General features: G+C 46.6%; 1 protein-coding gene and 1 long non-coding RNA gene across 4 annotated transcripts in view; one reads left to right on the top strand and one right to left on the bottom strand.

Annotated features, from left to right (window-relative positions):
- The window catches only part of LOC307212000, a 284,098-nt gene that overhangs the window by 73,648 nt on the left and 184,268 nt on the right, over window positions 1-26,182 (top strand). The window lies entirely within an intron of this gene.
- EPHX2 (epoxide hydrolase 2) overlaps window positions 1-26,182 on the bottom strand; it is a 94,765-nt gene that overhangs the window by 67,221 nt on the left and 1,362 nt on the right. Inside the window, exons 2-5 of the mRNA XM_079968870.1 lie at window positions 8,764-8,848; window positions 7,721-7,880; window positions 6,785-6,975; window positions 3,440-3,562 (exon numbers count right to left, since the gene is read on the bottom strand). Of these exons, the coding sequence (XP_079824996.1) occupies window positions 3,440-3,562; window positions 6,785-6,975; window positions 7,721-7,880; window positions 8,764-8,848 (559 nt within the window). The remainder of the gene's footprint in view (window positions 1-3,439; window positions 3,563-6,784; window positions 6,976-7,720; window positions 7,881-8,763; window positions 8,849-26,182) is intronic.

The raw sequence follows: 26,182 nt of genomic DNA, 5'->3' as shown, positions 1-26,182 counted from the left end.
AAATCAGCAGTCCTGCATAACCCTTAATGCAGCTGCCTCCTTCGCAGCCTCAGGATGCTCGGCTGTTACCCTCTTTTCCCAGGTTCATTTCATTCCTTGTTGGTGGAGGGGATGTTAGTGGCAGAGATAATTTGAGGTGTCATTTAGGGAAGGGCCATAGCTCAGTGGGCGAGCATCTGCACTGTGTGAAGATGCTCCCAGCATCTCCAGTCCCTGCCTGGAAGCCTGGAGAGTTGCTGCCAGTCCGTGCAAACAATACTGAGCTAGATGATTAAATTGTTGTTGTTTAGTCGTTCAGTCGTGTCCGACTCTTCGTGACCCCATGGACCAGAGCACGCCAGGCACTCCTGTCTTCCACTGCCTCCCGCAGTTTGGTCAAACTCATGCTGGTAGCTTCGAGAACACTGTCCCACCATCTCGTCCTCCATCGTCCCCTTCTCCTTGTGCCCTCCATCTTTCCCAACATCAGGGTCTTTTCCAGGGAGTCTTCTCTTCCCATGAGGTGGCCAAAGTCTCGGAGCCTCAGCTTCAGGATCTGTCCTTCCAGTGAGCACTCAGGGCTGATTTCCTTCAGAATGGATAGGTTGGATCTTCTTGCAGTCCATGGGACTCTCAAGAGTCTCCTCCAACACCATAATTCAAAAGCATCCATTCTTCGGCGATCAGCCTTCTTTATGGTCCAGCTCTCACTTCCATACATCACTTCAGGGAAAACCATAGCTTTAACTATACGGACCTTTGTTGGCGAGGTGACGTCTCTGCTTTTTAAGATGCTGTCTAGGTTTGTCATTGCTTTTCTCCCAAGAAGCAGGCGTCTTTTAATTTTGTGACTGCTGTCCCCATCTGCATTGATCATGGAGCGTGAACGGGTCTCTAAACGTATCTGAGGCTCGTGTCGCTGACTGATGCTGTTCCAAGGGAGACCAGTGATCGTCCGGCTGCCGGCCGGTGGCTGGAGCCAGCTGGCGGCCTATCTGATGCCCCCGTCACCCCGGCAGTATCCCAATAGACCTGACATTTGTGCTGTTGTATACCGTATTTTTCGTTCTATAGGACGCACTTTTTCCCCTTCAAAAATGAAGGGGAAATGTGTGTGTGTCCTATGGAGCAAAGACACCATAGCCCCGCGGCCATCTCCTGGCTGGAGAGGTAACGTGCGGCTATGGCAGGAGCCTCCATAGCCGCGCGTCACCTCTCCAGCCGGGAGAGCGTGCGCGGAGCTAAAGCAGCCCCCCGCGACCCTTTCCCGGCTGGAGAAGTGACGCGTGACTATGGCAGCAGCCTCTCCGCTGCGCCTTTCGCTGCTCCCTGACCTGCTCTTTGGGGCTGGTGGTGGGCTTCCCCCCGCCAGCCCCAAAGAGCAGGTCGAAAGGAACCTGAAGCCTGGAGAGCGAGAGGGGTCGGTGCGCACTGACCCCTCTAGCTCTCCAGGCTTCCAAGGTAGCCGCCTGAACGCACCTTAAACGGCACCTTGTTTTAGAGGGGGGAAATTCTCCCACTCTCTGCGCAGCGCTTCCTGCCGCTTCGCTGAAGGGGCGCTGGGCATAGAGCGGAAGAATTTTTTTCCTTGTTCTCCCCCCTCTAAAACAAGGTGCGTCCTATTGTCCGGTGCGTCCAATGGTGCAAAAAATACAGTAATTTGTTGGAAGCCGCCCAGAGCGGCAGGGAATCCCAGTCTGATGGGTGGGGTATCAAAAAATAAATGGTTGTTATTGTTATCACTGCCTTCCTACACCCACAAAATGTCAGAAATGTTCCCTGCAGAGCTGCAACTGAAAGGTTCTTCCCTTCCAGCATCAAGCCTGGTGAGGCAGCCACTCCACCTTTCTAACGTGACTAGAAGTTGCTTCACTCTGCAAGCACTTAAGCCTTCAGCTCACGGGCTGCCAACCAGTTTCTGGCAGAAGCCAACTGGCTTGTCACATCTTTCATCTTCTTGCGAAAGCTATATTATGCGAACAGGCTATTCTGTTATGTGCAGCTGGTTGGCCAACCAAACCCAAAGGAGTGCTCACTGCTGGTTCCTCATCATCCTGGGAGATGCAGGGTTCTATCCTGGGCCTGTTGTATTCAACATATTTATAAACAACTTGGATGAAGGAATTGAAGGAACGCTCATCAAATTTGCAGATGAACCAAACTGCAGAAGACAGAATCGGGATTCAACATGGCCTTAACAGATCGGACAACTGGGACCAAACTAACAAACTGAAATTCAGTGGGGATAAATGCAAGGATAAATGCACTTAGGCAGGAATGGCCAGCTGCACAAAAGTAACATGTAAATTTGAAAAGGATCTAGGGTTCCTAGGAGACCACAAGCGGCCTAGGACCCTCGTACCTACAGGACTGCCTCTCCTGGTATGCCCCGCAGAGGACCTTAAGGTCCATAAATAGCAACATCCTAGAGGTCCTGGGCCCTAAGGAAGTCAGATTAGCCTCAACCAGAGCCAGGGCCTTTTCAACACTAGCTCCAGCCTGGTTGAATGCTCTGTCTCATGAGACCAGGGCCCTGCAGGATCTGATTTCTTTCTGTAGGGCCTGTAAGGCAGAGTTGTTCCGCCTGGCCTTTGGCTTGGAATCAACCTGATCCCCTTCCCCTCTTTCCTTTCTCCTTCTATGATGGAACTCCTATTTGGGGACTTCCCTGGCTTTTCTGGCCCACGTAGGACCAGTCTGGATAGTTGGCCTTGGTGAAGATTTGACGTTTCTCCCTGCCCCCCCCCCAACAGTTTTTGATCTGGGCTTCCACTCAAACGAGGCTGCATTTTAAGTAGTATTATAATCTTGTTTTCAGTTGTATTTTAATCAATTGTTTTTATACCTGATGTTAGCAGCCCTGAGCCCGGTCTTGGCCAGGGAGGGCAGGGTATATATATAATTAAATAAATAAATAAATTAAATAAAATAAACACGAGTCAACAATTTGATGAAGCAGCAAAAAAGCTGATGCTATTCAAGGCTGCATCAATAGAGGCACAGTGTCCAGACTAAGGAATTGGAGGCAGCAGCAAGTTCTGAACAGAAGTCGCTGGAAACCACAGGAGATGAGAGGACAGTGCTCTCATCATGCTCAAATCCTGCTTGTAGGTTTCCATTTGCAGCCTCTGGCTAGCCACTGTGCAAACAGGATCCTGGATTAGTAATAACAATAATTTATATGCCGCTCTGGGCGGCTTCCAACGAATTAAAACAGCAATCGCAGTAAAATATCAAGCATTAAAAACTTCCCCACACAGGGCTGCCTTCTTCTAAAGATCCAATAATAATTTATTATGTAGACAGCACGGTGGCCTGATCCAGCATCCTCCTTCTTATGTCCATTACTCGTTAGGATTGCAATGCAATCCACAGGTGCAATTGCTAAAACTCAGGAACCAGCCTACAGAGAGAAAGTCATTTCCACTCAACGTCCGCATACAAAAAAAAAGCTCCTCACCTGAACTCCCGTCAGGTCCTGCAGCTCCTTCAGAGCCGACTCAGAATCTTTCACAAGGATGGTGGCCATGCCCATCTCCCGAGCGGGCTTCAAGTTTGCGCCAGTGTCATCCAGAAAAATAACCTGGCACGAGGAAGAAGCAAAAGCCAAAGTCAGCTGAAAGGACAGAATGAATGCACCTATCCTGTTCTGTCATTGTTAGATCTAGTGGGCCTCTGTCTACCTCGTGGCTGCAAGGAATGCTTTGGGTATATACACCACAATTTTCTTTTTTAAAAAAACTTACTCTGCACCCAGCAAGTCCTAATTCTGCACCAAGGAAAACAGGACTGTCCTGGTTTGCCTAGGGAACTGGCATAATCTCAAGAGGCTAGGCATCATGACACCACCCCCTGCCCCCAAAACCCTCAAGGGATTTAATCCATTCACCCCTCTTTTCAACACTGGATCCAGCCTGGTGGAATGCTCTGTCTCATGAGACCAGGGCCCTGCAGGATTTGATTTCTTTCTGCAGGGCCTGTAAGACATAGTTGTTCCGCCTGGCCTTTGGCTTGGAATCAACTTGATCCCCTTCCCCTCTTTCCTTTCTCCTTCTGTGATGGAACTCCTATTTGGGGGACTTCCCTGGCTTTTCTGGCCCACGTAGGACCAGTCTGGATAGTTGGCCTTGGTGAAGATTTGATGTTTTCCCCTGCCCCCCCCCCAACAGTTTTTGATCTGGGCTTCCATCCAAACGAGGCTGCATTTTAAGTAGTATTATAATCTTGTTTTTCAGTTGTATTTTAATCAATTGTTTTTATACCTGATGTTAGCAGCCCTGAGCCCAGTCTTGGCCAGGGTATATATAAAATTAAATAAATAAATAAAATAAACACGAGTCAACAATTTGATGAAGCAGCTAGGCATCATGACACCACCCCCTGCCCCCAAAACCCTCAAGGGATTTGATCCATTCACCCCTCAGACCCTCTAGCCAACCCCAAGCATAACCCTATAGCTACTGGGGAAGACTACAATCTGCAGCAGAATGTTGGTGGACAAGCTAGGAAAGAGCCTAGAGATCCATTATCTGCAATCCTGGGCTTCACACTTTTAACACTGTGGTCTGGCAAGATTGAATCAAAAGAGCAGCCAAGTGGGGGCAGTTAACCCTTTCTTCACCACAATTTCCCGGACAGGTCACAGTCTCTTTCTCTCTCTCCTTTGGAGGACTGGCTGATGACATGTAAGAACAGCTCCCCTACTTCCATCCCTGTCTCTTTTCACTTATGTGTTGTGCTTTTTTTTTTTTTTTTTAGATTGGCAGCTTGTGGGCAGGGGACTGTTTCAACTGATCGCATGTAGGCTATTCAGGGAGCCTTTTTAACTGAAGAGTTGAATACAAACACGCCAAGTATGAGTGTGTGTCTGTGTGTGCACGTGTGTGTGTGTGAGAGAGAGAGAGAGAAAGAGAGAGAGAGAGAGAGCGCCAAACAAACATACACACACTGCAATTTGCTCTGTTTGGACTGGGACCACAGGCCTTATCCCCTCTAATGTGGCAAAGAGTATATTGAGTGTGTAGATCAAATCAGGAAAATGGTATGGGTTTGATCTCCCCATCGACCACCACTGGGGTCCAAATTACATGTATATACACACAGACCTACTTCTGAAACTAAATTTAAAGAGAAAGGAGAACAGATCATGGATTTTCTCTGAAGGCCTCATCCAACTTGCTCTCTGAATACTTGTTTTTCACCACAAGACCCATTCCCACCACCATCCTGTGACCACATTTGACAGGTAGGTGAGGATACTCGCTTGACATCACGACGACATCAGCTGAGCCATTTTTTGCTCGCGCAGTCAGCTGATTGTTGGCAATTGCAAAGGGGGGGGGGGAGTTGTGGGTGCTGCCAAACAGCTGATCAGTGGTGCATACAAGCCCCTTTTTGGCCCCGCCATGTCTTTACCTGCCACACAACTGGCACTGAGTGTACAGAGGAAAGCAACCAAGATGATCAAGGGTCTGGAAACCAAATCTTACAGGGAAAGTTTGAGGGTGTTGGGTGTGTTTAGCCTGGAGAAGAAGAGACTGAGAGGTGACAGGATAGTCACCTTCAAATATCTGAAGGGCTGTCACATGGAAGATGGAACAAGCTTGTTTTCTGCTGCTCCAGAGGGGAGGAGCCGAACCAATGGATTCGAACTACAGTGGTACCTCGGGTTAAGTACTTAATTGATTCTGGAGGTCCGTTCTTAACCTGAAACTGTTCTTAACCTGAAGCACCACTTTAGCTAATGGGGCCTCCTGCTGCCGCCGGAGCACGATTTCTGTTCTCATCCTGAAGCAAAGTTCTTAACCTGAAGCACTATTTCTGGGTTAGCGGAGTCTGTAACCTGAAGCGTATGTAACCCGAGGTACCACTGTACAAGGAAGGAGATTCTGGCTAAACAGTAGGGAGAACAGTGAAAGGTTCCCCACCACCACCCCTGCACCAGAGCGTAGAATCATAGAATTGTAGAGTTGAAAGTGACCCCAGGGGTCATCTAGTCCAACCCCCTGCAGTTCAGGACTGATGTTAAACACATCTGGAGAGAGAGAGAGAGAGAGAGAGAGAGAGAGAGAGAGAGATCCTGAAGGGAACAACAGAAGCTTTTTGCAAGTACAAGACAGAAGAAGAAGGAGGAGGAGAGGAGGAGGAGGAGGAGGAGGAGGAGGAGGAGGAGAGGAGGAGGAGGAGTTTGGATTTGATATCCCGCTTTATCACTACCCTAAGGAGTCTCAATACTTTGGCCACCTCATGAGAATGATTTTAGAGTGTTGTTTGTGCTATACTTTTGTACTGTTTATTGTTGTTAGCCGCCCTGAGCCCGGCTTCGGCTGGGGAGGGCGGGATATAAATAAAATTTATTATTATTATTATTATTAAGACTCCCTGGGAAAGACCCTGATGTTGGGAAAGATGGAGAGCGCAAGGAGAAGGGGACGACAGAGGAAGAGATGGTTGGACAGTGTTCCTGAAGCTACCAGCACGAGTTTGACCAAACTGCGGGAGGCAGAGGAAGACAGGAGTGCCTGGCGTGCTCTGATCCATGGGGTCACGAAGAGTCGGACACGACTAAACGACTAAACAACAACAAAGGAGTCTCAAAGCGGCTCACAATCTCCTTTCCCTTCGTCCCCACAAAAAACAATCTGTGAGGTGAGTGGAGCTGAGAGACTTCAGAGAAGTGTGACTGGCCCAAGGTCACCCAGCAGCTCCATGTGGAAAAGTGGGGAAGCGAACCCGGTTCCCCAGATTGCGAGTCTACCGCTCTTAACCACTACACCACACTGGCTCTCAGATGTGTGCCACCAACCTCTTCGGGTTTCACTTTCAGCACATCCAGTGCATACTCATAGATCTTGGGATCTGGCTTTTGCAGACGGACACGGCATGACTCAATCACCCGGTCAAAATATCTGTTCAGCAGACAAAGGGCAAGGCCTGTACGGTGCCTGAAGGGGCTGTCATCAACCCAGTTGTTGGTCAGGACAGCTGTTTTGAAGCCTGGAAGGGGAGAGTCAGGAGAGTCAGAAGATGAACCAAAGCACAGGCCACATTCCGTGCCATAGTTAGGAAATACGTCTTAATTCCAGGTGTGGATTCAGATAGCATAAAGAATTAGGGTGTAGGGAGAAGGGCTTGGGTGCTTTGTAAACCGCCCTGCGATCTTCGGGTGAAGGGTGGCATGGAAATTTAATAATAATAGAAATGACCCATTCAGAGGGAAAAGCTTTCATGCTGCATCTGTTTTCGGAATACTGTCATATTGCTTTTCTGTTGGATCGCTGTACAATGGACGCTCGGGTTGCGAACGTGATCGGTGCGGGATGCACGTTTGCAACTCGCAGCGGCACGTCTGTGAACGTGCGGGTTGTGATTTGGGGCTTTTGCGCATGTGCAAAGCGCAATGTAACGCTTCTGCGCATGTGCGGCCGCCGAAACCCGGAAGTAACCCGTTCCGGTACTTCCGGGTTTCGGTGGTCCGTAACCCGAAAAAACGGAACCTGAAGCATCTGTAACCCAAGGTATGACTATGCCACTGAGAGTTTTTAAAATGTTAAATGTTTTAGAAACACTTTTAAAGATACAAGCAATAAATGAAGGATATCAACATTGTGAATAAATAAAGGGCTCCTTCTAAGCTCATAAAAAAGCACCCTACAAAAATACCACACCAACATAGCCGTGAACCATCGGAGGCACCCAGGTTGTGTAACAGCCACCCCTTGCCACACGAAGGAGCCATTACCGTTCTCCCTGAGCCTCACAGCTGCCCGCAGGAAAGGGGTATTGAAGGAATGTTCCTCCATCAATTTCACAATGACCTGAGCCACCGAGAACTGTTTTGGGAGGGAGACTCCAGAGGCACCAGCAACCTTCTTACAGTCTTCTTCAAAGTCGGCCATCATCTGAAACACAGGAATACAGGAGGCTGCTTTATGACAAGTCAGACCATTGGGTCCCACTACCTCAGTGTTGATGTATGGAAGTGAGAGCTGGACCATAAAGAAGGCTGATCGCCGAAGAATTGATGCTTTTGAATTATGGTCCTGGAGGAGACTCTTGAGAGTCCCATGGACTGCAAGAAGATCAAACCTCTCCATTCTGAAGGAAATCAGCCCTGAGTGCTCACTGGAAGGACAGATCCTGAAGCTGAGGCTCCAAGACTTTGGCCACCTCATGAGAAGAGAAGACTCCCTGGAAAAGACCCTGATGTTGGGAAAGATGGAGAGCACAAGGAGAAGGGGACGACAGAGGACGAGATGGTTGGACAGTGTTCTCGAAGCTACCAGCATGAGTTTGACCAAACTGTGGGAGGCAGTGGAAGACAGGAGTGCCTGGCATGCTTTGGTCCATGGGGTCACGAAGAGTCGGACACAACTAAATGACTAAACAACAACAACAACACCTCAGTGTTGTCTGCATGGATGGAGAGCAACTCTCCAGGGTTTCCAGGCTGTATAGGTTCCCTACCCAGGGACTGAACCTGGGACCTTCTGCGGATGATCTGCCACAGATTTACGACCTTCCCTGTGTGCTCCCCTGGCACCAAACCTTAGGGAGAATTGCATTATGTATCTTGAAACTGTTGTGCAAGAAAAGGCAAGGTCTTTCCAGCAAGCACGATAGAGAAGGCAGAAATGTCTTTCGGATCCCACCGAACCGGGCCTGACGGAACCGTCCTGATGTCTAGACAGAGATCCCAGCGATGGAACATTGGGGCCCATGCCTCGCCATGACATGCTCTGCCCCAAGCCAAGACCCCTCCCTCCCGCAGCCCCTCAGTCTTACCTGAGTGAGTGCCATCTGGCCCGTCATCGCTTTGGAGAAGTGTCCATCAATGCCTCCTTGCAAGGCAACATTTTGGAAGAAATCGCTAGAAGATGAAAGCACATGCACACATGCAAAATTAGACCACGGTAAGACTGGCAAATGAATCTTTGCTCCACTGTAAATTTATAATAATAATAATATGATGATGATGATGATGATGAATTGATTATTTCGGTCACAGACCAGTTCCAGCCCACATACAATATCAAGGAAGTCATAAAACACAATAGGGATACATTTGAATTTGCAAATTAGGTATAACAGGGACAATACAGATATAGCAACAGTTAATAAATATATAAATTATAACTTAGTCGCTAACATATAACTAAAATTATCATTGGAGGCCTTAATCATTATGATAGCACAGCTAAATAAATAAAATTATTATTAATAATAATAATAATAATAATAATAATAATAATTTATTATTTATACCCCGCCCATCTAGCTCAGTTTTCCTAGCCACTCTGGGTGGCTCCCAATCGAGTGTTAAAAACAATACAACATTAAATATTAAAAACTTCCCAAAACAGGGCTGCCTTCAGATGTCTTTTAAAGATACGATAGCTGCTTATTTCCTTGACATCTGAAGGGAGGGAGTTCCACAGGGCAGGTGCCACTACCGAGAAGGCCCTCTGTCTGGTTCCCTGTAACCTCACTTCTCGCAATGAGGGAACTGTCAGAAGGCCCTTGGCGCTGGACCTCAGTGTCCAGGCAGAACGATGGAGGTGGAGACGCTCCTTCAGGTTCCCTAAGTTTTATTAATTTTAATAATATTAATATTCCACCTTTCACCCGAATTACAGAGTGGCTTACAATACATATATATGAAACAAACACACCCTGAAGACCATGCAGGGCTTCCCACTTTACACCAAGGGTGGGTAAACTCAGGCCTTCTGTGGCCCCCAAGTTCTCTCTGAGTGGCCCTTGCGACTCTCCAGGCCATGCCCCTCCCTAGCCATGCCCCCTTTTGCCAGGCTTGTTTCACATCCTCCTTGAGTATTTGCACCAGGCTGGAATGTGTCCTGGAACTCTGATAATGCATTTTGCTTGCCTGGATGGAAGGCGGAGGGGGCTTCTGTGCATGTCTATAGAAAGCAGCCTAGCGTTCAAAAGGTATACCTTATTTTTTGCTATATAAGACTCATTTTTTCCCTTCTAAAAAGTAAGGGGAAATGTGTGTGTGTCTTATGGAGCGAATGCAGGCTGCGCAGCTATCCCAGAAGCCAGAACAGCAAGAGGGATTGCTGCTTTCACTGCGCAGCGATCCCTCTTGCTGTTCTGGCTTCTGAGATTCAGAATATTTTTTTTTCTTGTTTTCCTCCTCCAAAAACTAGGTGCGTCTTGTGGTCTGGTGCGTCTTATAAAGTGAAAAATACGGTACATGCCTGGGAAGCCCAACCAAGCCAAGTTTCCCAGAAGCAAAAGAACATGGATCAGACCAGTGACTCACCTGGCCCAGCAGGCTTCTCTAACTTTTCTCTATCCATCTTCCCCATTTTATAATTTTGAAAACTTGCATCATGCCCCCTGTTGCTTGCCTTTTCTCAAAACTGAAAAGCCCCACATGTCGCCTAACTTCACGGGGAGCCACTCCATCCCCTTGATCATCCTAGGAAGGACTTGGGTGGGCCTTGCAGGGTTCAAAGGAAGGGGGTATGCAGGCAAAAAGGCTTTACAAGCAAGGGAGGGAGACCTGCAAGAAAGAAGGTTCCACCTAAACATTAGGAGAAACTTCCTGACAGTAAGAGCTGTTTGACAGTGGAATTTGCTGCCAAGGAGTGTGGTGGAGTCTCCTTCTTTGGAGGTCTTTAAGCAGAGGCTTGACAACCATATGTCAGGAGTGCTCTGATGGTGTTTCCTGCTTGGCAGGGGGCTGGACTCGATGGCCCTTGTGGTCTCTTCCAACTCTATGATTCTATGACCTGCAGACAAAAGGGAGTCAACTAGAGCCCAAGCACAAACTCTTATTCAATTGCATCCATGGAAATGCCAGCCAGCACCGCAGGTTTAAGTTTGAACTCCAAAGCTATAAAAGTGATGGCTTCACCAATCCGATTGCATTCAAAACTGTTGCAACCAGCCCTGGGACCTTAGGGTGAAGGGCGGGTTGTTAATTAAAGCAATAATAATCTTTCCAAGCATATCCTTGTAGTATTAAGATGTCAAGAAGGAAAACGGACGAAACCTCAGGTTCTTTCATCTGCCTTCTTTTCAATCAGATAATCTCCAACCTTTGTAATTAAGGCAGTATCCATCTCTCTTTGCTCTGGGGAACTGCTCAAGGGCGTATCCTGACTAAGTGAGTTTTAGCCTTTCTAGGTGAAATGTACGTAATAGCTTGGAAGCCGGTGCTTGGTGTTTTAATCTCTTTGCTGCTCTTTCATTATTGCGGGGTGGAACAGGCGATAGGGAGGAAGGAAGATTAAGACCCACTTGTTGTTGGCATCTGTCTATCTCAGGAGACAATGGAGTGTGCCTCTGGGGGTGAAGCCAAAAGGCTGTGTTGTTAGTGACTGCCAGACCCCCAAGCCTGGGAAGTGTGCCCAGACGACAAGCCCCCCCTCTTGGCCTTGCCGATGTGGTCCAAAAGAAACCAGAGCAAGATGTTTGGCAGCAGGGAAGGAGAGTCCACCATCTCACACTGGGAGCCTGTTCCACTGTGTATAAATATTATGAAATGAATGGATGGATGATAACAGAACCCTGTCCCAGGCCATGATGGCTACATACTCCACCAGTGTATTGGAGGGCATATGGCTCTGAATGCATTGCTGAGAATCACAGGTGTTGAAGAAGAAGAAGAAGAAGAAGAAGAAGAAGAAGAAGAAGAAGAAGAGGAGGAGGAGGAGGAGGAGTTTGGATTTGATATCCTGCTTTATCACTACCCAAAGGAGTCTCAAAGCGTCTAACATTCTCCTTTCCCTTCCTCCCCCACAACAAACACTCTGTGAAGTGAGTGGGGCTGAGAGACTTCAGAAAAGTGTGACTAGCCCGAGATCACCCAGCAGCTGCATGTGGAGGAGCGGGGAAGCGAACCTGGCTCACCAGATTACGAGACTACCGCTCTAACCACTACACCACACTGGCTCCACACTGAGAGGGCTCTTGGACTCATGTTCTGCTTTCAGGCTTCCCACTGGGACATCTGGTTGGTCATGAGGAGGGGCGGTGTTCTGCTCTCTACTTATTCAGCTCCAGCACCACATCAAAGGGTCAGTCAGTCAGTGTGTTGGAGAGAGAGAGACTGAGTGTTACAGATCGTGTGTATAGATAAGGTTGCTGCTAAGAGCAGCTGCAGACACTCAGTGCAGTTCAGCATTCATTTATGCTTAGACCTCATTAAGCTCTGTATATAGTTGTAGGTAGAATAAAGAAGATATTCTACAGAGCTGCTCTCCGAGTCGTTTATATGCTCTGCTATACTCTGCTATGCGACGACTGTCTTCTTGTGGAAGTGAATCCGGTGCTCACAACTCTAAGCTGTGAGTCCACAGCACTTTGACCAGTTCCTGTCCAGAAGTTGGTCTCTGGAAGTGCTACCCAGCTCGCCTGGCCCACTCGGGGCTAAAGTGTGTGAGACCAGTTGGTGGCACTGGCTCAAGGGCGATGCTGACAGGTCCCTGCTAATGCCTGCAACCAATTTACGGTATTCTGCAAGGGGCAGCGGCAGAAAACGAAACAGCCAGGGAAAGGAGTTTACCTCCTCACCCGGGGAACCCTTCCTCACACCTCCATGCTGCCCACAAATGAAGGAAAACAAAGAGGCAGAGATGAGCAAATAAAGGCACAAGTGTTGAGTGGGAAAGGGGGGGGGGGGGCTGAGATGGCAGAGATATAGAGAAAAACAAAGGGTTGCTTTTCAGCAGCCAGGAAGATTTGGAAAGCAGCATTGGGCAAAACCAGAAGCCACCCTGATGCGCAATCACTTCCTCAGATTCAGCAACACTTTTTCTCTTTTCCCCTTTTTTCATTTGTTTTTTCTAGCCACCTGGAAAGTCAGGAAATAAGTAAAATAGTAGTAGTGGTAATAATGATAATTATTATTTTATGTCCTCCTGCATTCTGTTGTTTGCTTCGCCTTCACGTTCCCTTCCCCAGCCTTTCCAGAGAATACTGAAGGGCCTTGTTGAACTGTCCTAGTTCTTTGTGTCTCAGCCCCTCTGCCCTGCACACTGTCATTACGGGCATCTGCTTCATGCCTGGGCTTGGTATCTCAGCAAGTAAAAGGTAAAGCGACCCCTGACCATTAGGTCCAGTCGTGGCCAACTCTGGGGTTGCGGCGCTCATCTCGCTTTATTGGCCGAGGGAGCCGGCGTACAGCTTCCGGGTCATGTGGCCAGCATGACTAAGGCGCTTCTGGCAAACCAGAGCAGCACACAGAAACGCTGTTTACCTTCCCGCCGGAGCGGTACCTATTTATCTACTTGCACTTTGACGTGCTTTCGAACTGCTAGGTTGGCAGGAGCAGGGACCGAGCAACGGGAGCTCACTCCGTTGCAGGGATTTGAACCGCTGACCTTCTGATCGGCAAGTCCTAGGCTCTGTGGTTTAACCCACAGCGCCACCCACATCCCTGTCTCACCAAGTACCATTCTCCAAATGGTGTCTATGTATTAAGTCACATCCCTTTTTTAAAAAAAAGAAAGCAAAAAAACAAAGGTAAGACACATCATCAACACACAACAAGCAGATCAGCAGAAGTGGGGAACCTGTGGCCCTCCAGATGTTGTGGTCATGTCCCAGCTCCCATCAACCCTCACCGTTGGCCATGCTGACTTCTGGGACTGATAGGGGTTGGGTGTTCAACAGCATCTGGAGGGCCACTGGCACCCCACCCCAATATAGAGTGCAAGAAGACAATGTCAGATAAATCTGAGACCCAAAGCTTTCTCAGATGCCTTGTGTTGGATACTATCCCATGCAGCCATCCACAGATGCCACACAACCTCAAGGCATTCAGGATGGTCGGCACTTTGTGGATAACTCATGATCTCTATCCAAAAGCCTCTTTTAACTTCCCTCTTCCCCTATGTTAAACGAGGAGCAGACACTATATTTACATTTCCAAAATGTATCATTGTGGTCAGCATAAGCCATGCTCAATCCTAAAGGTGTCAAATAACCCTCAGTAGTGATTTTCTTTTAGATTCACAGAGGAAGAACATGCTGATCTTGTAGTAAACATAGCAAATCAAACATTCTAGGACTTGGGAGCCAATCATATTTCCCCTTTCCTAAGGTTATTGCTCTTAATGAAGGGTGCGAGGCTTTGCACATGAACCCAAATCATGCACTCCTGTAGCAGGGTCTAGCTTGGACAGGAAATTCTGCTGGTGCTTTAATTATTATTATTATTATTAATAATAATATATTCATACCCTGCCCATCTGGCTTTCTTTCCCCAGCCACTCTGGAGGGCTTTCAATAACATATTAAAAACACAATAAAACATCAAACATTAAAAACTGCCCTAAGCAGGGCTGCCTTCAGATGTTTTCGAAAAGTCACATAGTTGCTTATTCCCTTGACATCTGATGGGAGGGCGTTCCACAGCGCGGGCGCCACTACCGAGAAGGCCCTCTGCCTGGTTTAAAGCAACAGAGTTCAGTTATCATTGACAGTTACCTACAATTACGATGTTCTGGTCTCCCATAAATACCCCGTTCTTCCTCCTCCCATTCTTGACGGCACATGGCAAGTTCTACCTTGGCCGCAAGTGTAGCCTTCATTTGAAAGAAGTTCCAGAGGCTGTACTTTAACCCGCTTCTGACAGCCAGTGGTGGTGTGTAGTTTAAAGGCTGTGGCCTTTGGCTTTGGAAGATCCAAGTTTAAATGAGAGTTCCTCTGAGCCACGAAAATTAGTGAGTAAACTTGGGCTAGTTGCGATCTCCTATAACCTACCTCACACGGTTGTCAGGGAGTTGATGTGGAAGAGCCTATGTTCCTTGGAAGAAGGGTGAGTAGCAATGTAACAAACAACAAGTGCCTTCTTCATGGCAGCACACAGTTAAACTACGCAAATTGCTGCAGCAGGAGGCAATGATAGCTATCATCCTAAAAGGTAAAGGTAAAGGTACCCCTGACCGTTAGGTCCAGTCGCGGACGACTCTGGGGTTGTGGCGCTCATCTCGCTTTACTGGCTCCCTAAAATATCACTGCTTTGCTCATTTCTGTATATAGGGTGCCTACATTCTGTTATGCACAAATGGCTTGACCTATTAGGTCCATAAATTACCATATAGCATATAAGGCAAAGGTGGCCAGAAGATTGGAGAAGTGGCCAGAAGATTGGAGAAGATCAGTCTACATCCCAATCCCAAAGAAGGGCAGTGCCAAAGAATGCTCCAACTATCGCACAATTGCACTAATTTCTCACGCTAGCAAGGTTATGCTTAAAATTCTACAAGGAAGGCTCAAGCAGTATGTGGACCGAGAACTCCCAGAAGTGCAAGCTGGATTTAGAAGAGGCAGAGGAACCAGAGACCAAATTGCAAACATGCGCTGGATTATGGAGAAAGCTAGAGAGTTCCAGAAAGACATTTACTTCTGCTTCATTGACTATGCAAAAGCCTTTGACTGTGTCGACCATGGCAAACAATGGCAAGTTCTTAAAGAAATGGGAGTGCCTGATCACCTCATCTGTCTCCTGAGAAATCTCTATGTGGGACAAGAAGCTACAGTTAGAACTGGATATGGAACAACTGACTGGTTCCAAATTGGGAAAGGAGTACGACAAGGCTGCATTTTGTCTCCCTGCTTATTTAACTTATATGCAGAATTCATCATGCGAAAGGCTGGGCTGGATGAATCCCTAGCCGGAATTAAGATTGCCGGAAGAAAGATCAACAACCTCAGATATGCAGATGACACAACCTTGATGGCAGAAAGTGAGGAGGAATTAAAGAACCTTTTATTGAGGGTGAAAGAGGAGAGTGCAAAATATGGTCTGAAGCTCAACATCAAAAAAACGAAGATCATGGCTACTGGTCCCATCACCTCCTGGCAAATAGAAGGGGAAGAAATGGAGGCAGTGAGAGATTTTACTTTCTTGGGCTCCATGATCACTGCAGATGGTGACAGCAGCCACAAAATTAAAAGACGCCTGCTTCTTGGGAGAAGGGCAATGACAGGCCTAGACAGCATCTTGAGAAGTAGAGACATCACCTTGCCAACAAAGGTCCGTATAGTTAAAGCTATAGTTTTCCCAGTAGTGATGTATGGAAGTGAGAGCTGGACCATAAAGAAGGCTGATTGCCGAAGAATTGATGCTTTTGAATTCTGGTGCTGGAGGAGACTCTTGAGAGTCCCATGGACTGCAAGAAGATCAAACCTCTCCATTCTGAAGGAAATCAGCCCTGAGTGCTCACTGGAAGGACAGATTGTGAAGCTGAGGCTCCAGTACTTTGGCCACCTCGTGAGAAGAGAAGACTCCCTGGAGAAGACTCTGATGTTGGGAAAGATGGAGGGCACAAGGAGAAGGGGGCGACAGAGGACGAGATGGTTGGATAGTGTTTTCGAGGTTACCAGCATGAGTCTGACCAAGCTGCGGGGGGCAGTGGAGGACAGGAGTGCCTGGCGTTCTCTGGTCCATGGGGTCACGAAGAGTCGGACACGACTAAACGACTAAACAACAATATAAGGTAAAGGTACCCCTGACCATTAGGTCCAGTCGCAGATGACTCTGGGGTTGTGTGTTCATCTCGCCCTATAGGCCAAGGGAGCTGGTGTTTGTCCGCAGACAGCTTCTGGGTCATGTGGCCAGCATGACTAAGTCGCTTCTGGCGAACCAGAGCAGCACATGGAAACGCCGTTTACCTTCCCTCCGGAGTGGTACCTATTTATCTATTTGCACTTTGACGTGCTTTCGAACTGCTAGGTTGGCAGAAGCAGGGACCGAGCAATGGGAGGTCACCCCGTTGCGGGGATTCGAACCTCCAACCTTCTGATCGGCAAGCCCTAGGCGCTGTGGTTTAGACCACAGTACCAGCCGCATCCCAGCTATCATCCTAGATGGCTTTAAAAGAGGATTAGACAAGTTCATGGAGGAAAAGGCTATGAATGGCTGCTAGCTATGCTCAGTCTCCACCCAGTTGGAAGCAGCTTCTGAAACACCAGGTGCTAGAAGCTGAATGAGGGGAAAGGGCTCTTGTGCTCAGATCCTTGTTGCTGGTTTCTCACAGGCATCTGGTTGGCCATTGCGAGAAAAGGGTGCTGGACGAGACTGGCCAGCAGCCGGGTCCAGCAGGCTCTTATTAAGTTCTTATGGAGCTTCAGTATTCAAGGCTAGCACTCAGCTGTGACTCTCTGGTGTGATGTGAACAGACTTGAATTTCTCTTGCCTGTTTTTCCTAACTTCCCATTCTTTCACACTCTTCTCTTTGATTCCTTCTCTGCACTGAATAGATTCCCTTGGCTTCCCTTCTTAGGACCCCTCTTGGGAACTCAAGTTTCTGGAGCTTCTTTTTCTATATTTTTATTTGTACCCTGTTCTTCTGCTCATTGAGAACCCAGAGCAGCCGGAAGCTCCGCATTTCTGATAGAGTTACCTGTCAACTTGAGGGACGCTCAAAGCTCATCTGTTTCTGACGGTTCTGGCACAGTTGCTTCCATTAGGAATGACCTTTACTTACATAATGCATATTTATGCTAATTGGCTTCTTTGTTTGGCAGCTCTGCTTTTGTCTCATTTATTTATCATTTCAAATTATAACAGTGCAATCTTGGCCTTCAAAAATCAATGGTAACGTTATGAAAATGATTTATAGGTGGTACATGACCCCAGTCAAGCTTGCGAAGATTTATCATTTGCCTGATAACAAATGTTGGAAATGTAAAGAGATGGAAGGTACCTTTTTCCACCTTTGGTGGACCTGCCCAAAGATTAAGGCCTTCTGGGAAATGATTTATAATGAAATTAAGAAAGTGCTTAAGTGCACCTTTAACAAGAAACCAGAGGCATTTCTCTTGGGTATGGTCGGCCAGTTGGTGCCGAAGAAGGATAAGAATTTCTTTTTGTACGCTACTACGGCAGCAAGGATTCTCCTAGCAAAGTATTGGAAGACACAAGAGCTACCCACGCTGGAGGAATGGCAGGCGAAAGTGATCGACTTTATGGGACTGGCAGAAATGACCGGCAGAATCCGCGACCAAGAGAAAGAGACTGTGGAAGAAGATTGGAAGAAATTTAAGATGTATCTTAAGAATTATTATAAAACTGAGGAGTGTTAAAATGCCGAGGGAAAAGAAGACGTAGAATTGCAGCGATAATTGGGTTTAAATTTTATGGTGGAATAGAAAAAGAGGATGAATTTATATTTAATTGGGCAAGAAAGGTTGCTGAATAATGGTACTAAATTAAGGATGCAAAAAGGGAAAGGTATGGGGAAGTCCAGGAAAAGAGGGTTATGGAAATAAGGTTAAGAAAATATGAGGGGTTTTTTTGTTTATTTGTTTTTTATGTTGCTTTCTGTTTTTGTTAAAAAATTGGAAACTAATAAAAATTAAAAAAAAACACAAAAACAAAAATCAATGGTAACGAGGACGGGTCAAGGCTCCACGGCAGAACACCTGCTTTGCATGCAGAAGGCTCCAGGCTGAATCAGAATCATAGAATTGCAGTTTCTATCTAGTCCAACCCCCTGCAATGCAGAAATCACAGCTGAAGATTCTGTAACAGATAGGCCAACCAGCCTCTGCTTAAAAACCTCCAAGGAAGGAGTCTACCACCTTCCAAGGGAGTCCCATCTACTGTCACATAGCTCTTAATGTCAGAAAGTTCTTCCTAATGTTTAGTCGGAACCGCCTTTCTTATAATTTGAAACCATTGGTTCAGGCCCACCCCTCTGGAGCAGTAGGAAACAACCTTGCTCCATCTTCCATGTGACAGCCCATCAGATATGTGAAGATGGCAATCCTATCACTTCTCAGTCTCCTCTTCTCCAGGCCAAACATCTTCCACTCCCTCAACCATTCCTCATATGGTTTGGTTTCCAGGCCCTTCATCAACCTGCTCGGCCTCCTCTGTACACCTTCCAACTTGTCAATATCCTTCTTAAACTGCAGTGCCTAGAACTGGACAGAGGACCCCAGGTGGGGTCTGACCAAGGCAGAATAGAGCGCCCAGAAGCCTCAGATTCTCCACCTAGTAATTATATCCAGTTGTGGGTCTGGCTGAAGATCAACCAAGGAATAATTATTATTATTATTATTATTATTATTATTATTATTATTATTATTGCTGCCTGCAGGATTACGCCAATGGCCCATCTGGTCTATCGAGTCCAGCATTCTCTGCTCACAATGGCCAACCATAAGCCTGGTGGGAAACCAGCGAGCAGAACATGAGCAAGAGCGCTCTCCCATCTCGTGGTTGGCAGCAACTGGTATCAAGAATCATCATGGCTAGTAGTCATTGACAGCCCTCTCCTTCATAAATCACTGCTTCCCTAGTATGACTATGTACTGCATGAAGAAGTATATTATTCTATCTCTCCTAAATCATAGAATGGTAGAGTTGGAAGGGACCCAAGGGTCATCTAGTCCAACCCCCTGCAATGTAAAGCATCCAGGTTTCCAGTAACTGGTCACAGCCATCGAGGCTAGAAGCCATCGGTAGCTCTCTCCTCCATGAATCTGCCTCGTTCTCTTTAGGCTGCTAATGCACTAGCAATGACTTGCCATGGTTACGTGCGAAGAGTTAGGCAGGCAAGAGTGATTGTGGTTAGCAACATTAATGGACAAATGGCCTGGGCTGCTTAACCAGTCCCGTTTCTCCTGCCTTCCCACACACCCATGAAATGTCTCTGGGAGAGTTTCAGCTGCAAGGTTCTTCTCTTCCAGCCTCAAGCCTGGAGAGGCAGCCAGCTCATCTCTCAAGAGTGACTAGTAGCTGCTTCACTCTGCAAGCATTTAATCCACCACCAGCTCACGGGCTGCCAATCAGTTCCTAGCAGAAGTCAACTGGCTTATTGCTCCATCTCATCTTCTTGCAAAAGCTGCCTTGTGCAAACAGGCTGTTGCATTCTATGATTAAACGGGAGTTACACTACTTGCTCAGCAACTGACTGGGCTAAACTCAATGTTATCTCTTACATGAAGAAACTGCACTAATAACACATACAGGAGCCTACATCCCTGATCAACTCAAACAACTTTACAAAGATACCTTCTGAAATGCCGCAATAAAGTACATACGTGTTGCTTTATGCATTCCAAAGGGTGCAACCTGTGGGTTAGACAGGGTGAGTGGTTTCAAAGAAACTGGGGTGCAGTTAGCATGAGAACACTGAGTGATAAAGGTGTTGAAAAATACGTGAAGGAAATAAAGTGAGGTCCTTGTGTTGCCTAGGTAAGAGAGATTTAGGCATGCCTTAAAGGTAAAGGTAAAGGGACCCCTGACCATTAGGTCCAGTCGTGACCGACTCTAGGGTTGTGGCGCTCATCTTGCTTTACTGGCCGAGGGAGCCGGTCATGTGGCCAGCATGACAAAGCCACTTCTGGCGAACCAGAGCAGCACACGGAAACACCGTTTACCTTCCCGCCAGAGTGGTACCTATTTATCTACTTGCACTTTGATGTGCTTTCGAACTTACTCACATATAATAAGGCAGTTTCCTTATTTGCCAATAACATTATTATTGAAAGCTTTTTTTAACCCATTAAACACTAAAACTCAAACTCATTTATACAAAAATACAAAACACAGTTATATAAGGAAAAGAAAAGTTTCCTCTGTTCCTGTCTAGAACTGGGGCTGCTGTTCCTGCTGCTGTTTGTATTGATTGATTTATTCTAGCGACACTTTTTTTAAAGCACAAAATGCCTTTTAACTGTTCTGTGATTGAAATGTGTATTAAGTTCAGTTTCAGCGCAAGTAACCTTAAGGTGCATTTGCTGGAAATGGTGGGATGAAGTGATTGTAGTTTCAGACAAAGATCCATAAAATATCCTTCTAAAGAGAATGACAAAATTGACAGAACCAAATGGCACGGGGTTTGTTTGTTTTAATAAACAGATATTTATGGTGTTTTCTGGGCACAATTAAAATCACAAAATAAAAGAAGAGGGTGCAGTGAAATGCTGTCTCGCCCTTCTCCCTCTCCCACTGGAAACACGTGCTCAGATGCTTTCTTTTTTCATGTCCAAACGCCTTATAAAATTAGCCTCTCTGTGGTGTATCTGAAGTCTAAAGTCAAAGATAAGAGACGGTTATAAAAAAATGCTTTCTGTCCCTTCTGAGGACAGCAGCAGCAGATGAGAGATGTAGATCCTGTGCATGCTTATCTGTGAGTAGACATCACCGAACACAGCGGTCTGAACTTATTCCCAAACAGGCATGGAAGACACCAACTTTTGCAAACAGGGCCTGAAGGTGACATAGCATTAAGTAACCCCCATATTGACTTGGAGAGATCTAGTTGAAACGAAAGGTAAGGTAAAGGATCCCTGGATGGTTAGGTCCAGTCCAAGGTGACTATGGGGTTGCGGCACTCATCTCGCTTTAGGCCGAGGGAGACGGTGTTTCCGGGTTGTGTGGCCAGCAGGATTAAACCACTTCGGTTGCAATGGGACACTATGACAGAAGCCACAGTGGTACCTATTTATCTACTTGCACTGGCGTGCTTTTGAACTGCTAGGTTGGCAGAAGCTGGGACAGAGCAACAGGAGCTCACCACCGTCGGGGGGATTTGAACCACCGACCTTCCAATCAGCAAGCCCAAGAGGCTCAGGGGTTTAGACCACAGCGCCACCTGTTCCCAGCAAAGCCAAGCTCAATACAATGCCTCTCAAAACAATACCAAGTACCTACAAGTAGTGAGTTGGTGGTCACTGCTGCCTTCTGGGGGAGCAAGTTCCATAGTTTAACTATGTGCTTCGTGAAAAAATCCTCTATCTGCCCTGAATCTTGCAACCTTCACTATTCAGCTGCACCACCCTCTATTCCAAGCCCATCAACAGATGGTGTAATTGCCTGAACCCTGTTTATCATTTGCTGGTGCTCTGACATGGCTGCACACACATCACTGGCAACCCAATGCTGGCTGGAATCATGACTGCTACCTTGAGCTCCTTGGATAAAAAGGTGGGCTATATAAAGGCACAGATCGTGAAGCTGAGGCTCCAATACCTCATGAGAAGAGAAGACTCCCTGGAAAAGACCCTGATATTGGGAAAGATGGAGGGCACAAGGAGAAGGGGATGACAGAGGACGAGATGGTGGGACAGTGTTCTCGAAGCTACCAGCATGAGTTTGACCAAACTGCGGGAGGCAGTGGAAGACAGGAGTGCCTGGCGTGCTCTGGTCCAGGGGGTCACGAAGAGGCAGACACGACTAAATGACTAAACAACAATATACATGCAAAAAATGAATAAATCACAGCCTCTCATGGCAACGAATTCCATCGTTTAGCTTTGTGCCGTGTGAAAAAGTACTTTCTTTTGTCTGTCCTGAATTGTCCAGCTTTCAGCTTCAACATGTGGTCCAGGGTTTTAGTTATTAAAGGGCAGGGGGAAGTAACTCCTCTATCCACTTTCTCCACATCATGAATAATTTTATACAGTTCTGTCTTGCATCTTCTTATTCCCCTTTGCTCTCAACTAAGAAGCCCCAAACGTTGCAACCTCTCCCATATCCACTTAGCTGGGACGGTTCCAGTCTTGGACTGGATCATACCTGCTCGAAGAACAGCAACAGAAGTCTGAGCACGGAAGAGAGAAGCATTCATAATTTACTGAGAATGGGAAGAGAGCGGAAGAGAAGGTCAGGTCAGGTCAGGTCAGGTCAGGTCAGGTCAAGGACCCTTGGGCGGTTAAGTCCAGTCAAAGGCGACTATGGGGTTGCAGCGCTCATCTCGCTTTTCAGGCCAAGGGAGCCGGTGTTTCTCCACAGACAGCTTTCCGAGTCATGTGGCCAGCAGGACTAAACCACTTCTGGCGCAATGGGACACCGTGATAGAAGCCAGAGCGCATGGAAACGCCGTTTACCGTCCCTATTTATCTACTCACACTGGTATGTTTTCGAACTGCTAGGCTGACAGAAACTTGGGCAGAGCATCGGCAAGCCCAAGAGGCTCGTTGTTTAGACCACAGCACCACCCGACTACAACTCCCATCATCCCTAGCCAACAGGACCAGTGGTCAGGGATGATGAGAACTGTAGTCCCAAAAACAACTGGAGGGTCAAGTTTGGCCTTCAGTGCTCTACAGGAAGAGACTCCTAGAACTTAATGCCTCTCCCTGCCAAACACAAACAGGCACCCAATTCTCAGGGAACAGAAAACATCTTACAGTCATACCTCGTGTTGCATTAGGTTCATGTTGCGTCTTTTCGGCTTGCGAAAGCTACAAACCTGGAAGTGTATACTTCTGGGTTTAGCCGTGTGTGCAGAAATGTTCTGTGAGCTTTGCGCATGCGCAGAAGCGTTCTGCGAACTTCACGCATGCACAGAAGTGCTCTATCACACCACCTGCATGCACAGAAACGACGCTCTAGTTACGGAAACAGCACCCCGGAATGGAATGAGTCAGTAACTAGAGGTACCACTGTAAAAGGAAGGTGAAGTTAAAAAAACAACAACAACTTACACACAGGGACACCTTTCCTGCCAGCTAAACAGGAGTATAGCATCAAGATCAAGGGAAGTAATAGTGCCACTGTATTCTGCTCTGGTCAGACCTCACCTGGAGTACTGTGTCCAGTTCTGGGCACCACAGTTCAAGAAGGACACTGACAAACTGGAAGGTGTCCAGAGGAGGGCAACCAAAATGGTCAAAGGCCTGGAAACGATGCCTTATGAGGAACGGCTAAGGGAGCTGGGCATGTTTAGCCTGGAGAAGAGGAGGTTAAGGGGTGATATGATAGCCATGTTCAAATATATAAAAGGATGTCACATAGAGGAGGGAGAAAGGTTGTTTTCTGCTGCTCCAGAGAATCGGACACGGAGCAATGGCTCCAAACTAGAAGAAAGAAGATTCCACCTAAACATTAGGAAGAACTTCCTGACAGTAAGAGCTGTTCGACAGTGGAATTTGCTGCCAAGGAGTGTGGTGGAGTCTCCTTCTTTGGAGGCCTTTAAGCAGAGGCTTGACAACCATATGTCAGGAGTGCTCTGATGGTGTTTCCTGCTTGGCAGGGGGTTGGACTCGATGGCCCTTGTGGTCTCTTCCAACTCTATGATTCTATGATTCTATTCTATGATTCATTTTCACAATGGCTAATCCAGCAATAGGAGCACTCTCCCCATTTCTGTTCCCTGGAAATTACTATATTCCAAGACCAGAGGCAAAGATTTGTTCTTTTGATAAGAGTTGGGCAAAGCCTGTGCTAGCTGGATTTCAAGCAACTTGGTTTTCTTGGCAGAGGTCAGCATCTACCTAGGGATGTTGCAAAACATCAAAAATAAATGTGCAATCAAGACTCTCCTCACATATCCTCACCAGGGTTACTACACCTTTTGGGTGTAAATTCCACAGTTGAATTGCAATTATTACAAAGTTAATAGCATCCTACCATACTGGTTTGTTGCCATGGTTATGCATGAGGATCACAGTGAAGTGCAAATATATATGTGTATAGGCATGCTTCTTCTCCTGTTTACCAGCTGCCTCAATTTCCATCCCGCCAAATTTTAGCTTGCAGGGCTCCTTGGTGCAGACACCTGCCCTCTCTTGCATTCAGCAAGGCATCATGCACATTTGACAGCAACGGGAAACCAAGCCTTTGGTGTCATCGGCCCAGTCCTGTGGAATGCTCTGCCACTAGAGATTCAGCAGGTGCCTTTTGTGCCAAGTTTTAAGCACCTGCTGAAAACTTTTCTATTGTGCCAGGCCTGTGCAGGCAATTCAGACGACATCTTTGTACAATGGTTAACTCATAACTTTTCAGTGGGTTTTACTGTACACTGTCTATGTTTTTTTATGCAAACTACTTCCGTTTTTTGTTTAATGACATAGTGGCATGTTACTTTATTTGATACATGTTGTTTATTTTAAAGTCAGGTTCTGCCCGGACACTGAGATCCAGCACCAGCCAAGTTGCAGGGAACCAGGCAGAGGGCCTTCTTGGTAGTGGCACCTGCCCTGTGGAACACCCTCCTATCAGATGTCAAATAGATAAACAACTATCTGACGCTTTGAGGACATCTGAAGGCAGCCCTGTTTAGGGAAGTTTTTAATGACTGATGTTTTAATGTATTTTCAGTCTTTGTTTTCTGCCTGTAAGACAGAGTTGTTCCGCCTGGCCTTTGGCTTCGAGCCAATTTGATTCCCTCCCTCTCTTTCTTTTTTATTTTCCTTCTCCTCCTGCGATAAGGTTACATTTAATATTTTAATGTTTCAATATTTTAATGTTGTCTTTTAATTTTGTTTTTAAGTTGTAATCATTCAACTTGTTTTTATTATTGCTTGTAAGCCACTCTGAGGAGGGCGGGGTATAAATAAAAATTATTATTATTATTATTATTATTATTATTATTTGTTGGAAGCTGCCCAGCGTGGCTGGGGAAATCCAGCCAAATGGGCGGGGTATAAATAATAATTATTAATTATTATTATGACTTATTTTCATTGGATCAGGTTGTTAAAAGATGTGCAATCTTTGCTGTTTCTACGGCTTGTGAACTTGTCTTGAAAGATTGTATAAAAATGTAAAGAGAAATGAGAAAATGAATGGAAAATAAATATCTAAATAAATAACAAAATTAGCAGTACAGTACGTAACAATTAATAACCTCAGAGCAATAGGACCTCATCTCCCTCCCCTGCACACAAACAATTCCAGTAAACACCTCAGGGTGCAAACATATCTCAAGAGTCCTAAATGTGGAGCGTTCACCACAGAGCCCTGATCTTCCATCTTCCAACAACAATGCTACATGACAACAGACTTGAAACACCTCTAAGCATGTGCAGAGTGCAGTAACTGCCCTGCCAGCTGCTGGGGGGCACATAAGCCTAGGGTTTTAATATGTTTAATGAACTGATCTCTCTCAATCTGACTCTCAGGGATGCCCAATACATTCAGCAGAAACTCTATCTATCTATCTATCTATCTATCTATTAAAAGTGATTGATTGATTGATTGATTGATATACTACTCCCCTGAAGATCATAGGGCAGTTTACAACCAAACAAACATGTGGTAAAGGATTAAGAAACGGGTCCCCAATGCACGTTTGGGTTCAAAGCGGGTCCTGGGTCCACAAAGGTCACAGGTACCATATCTGCAAAGCACTGTGCGTAGCAACGAACACCTAAGCATGTGCAGAGCGCAACAACTCCCCCTGCCACCACTTCTGAAGGCCTTCTGGCACCAATGCCCAGGACACTCACTTCCCACAAGGCAGCAGGCTCAGGAAGCTTCTGGGCACGT

This window comes from Podarcis cretensis (assembly GCF_951804945.1).
Source record: "Podarcis cretensis genome assembly, chromosome: 3".
Taxonomy (NCBI): domain Eukaryota; kingdom Metazoa; phylum Chordata; class Lepidosauria; order Squamata; family Lacertidae; genus Podarcis; species Podarcis cretensis.
Note: the sequence above shows the minus strand (reverse complement) of the source record. Positions and strands in the feature narration are given on the sequence as shown.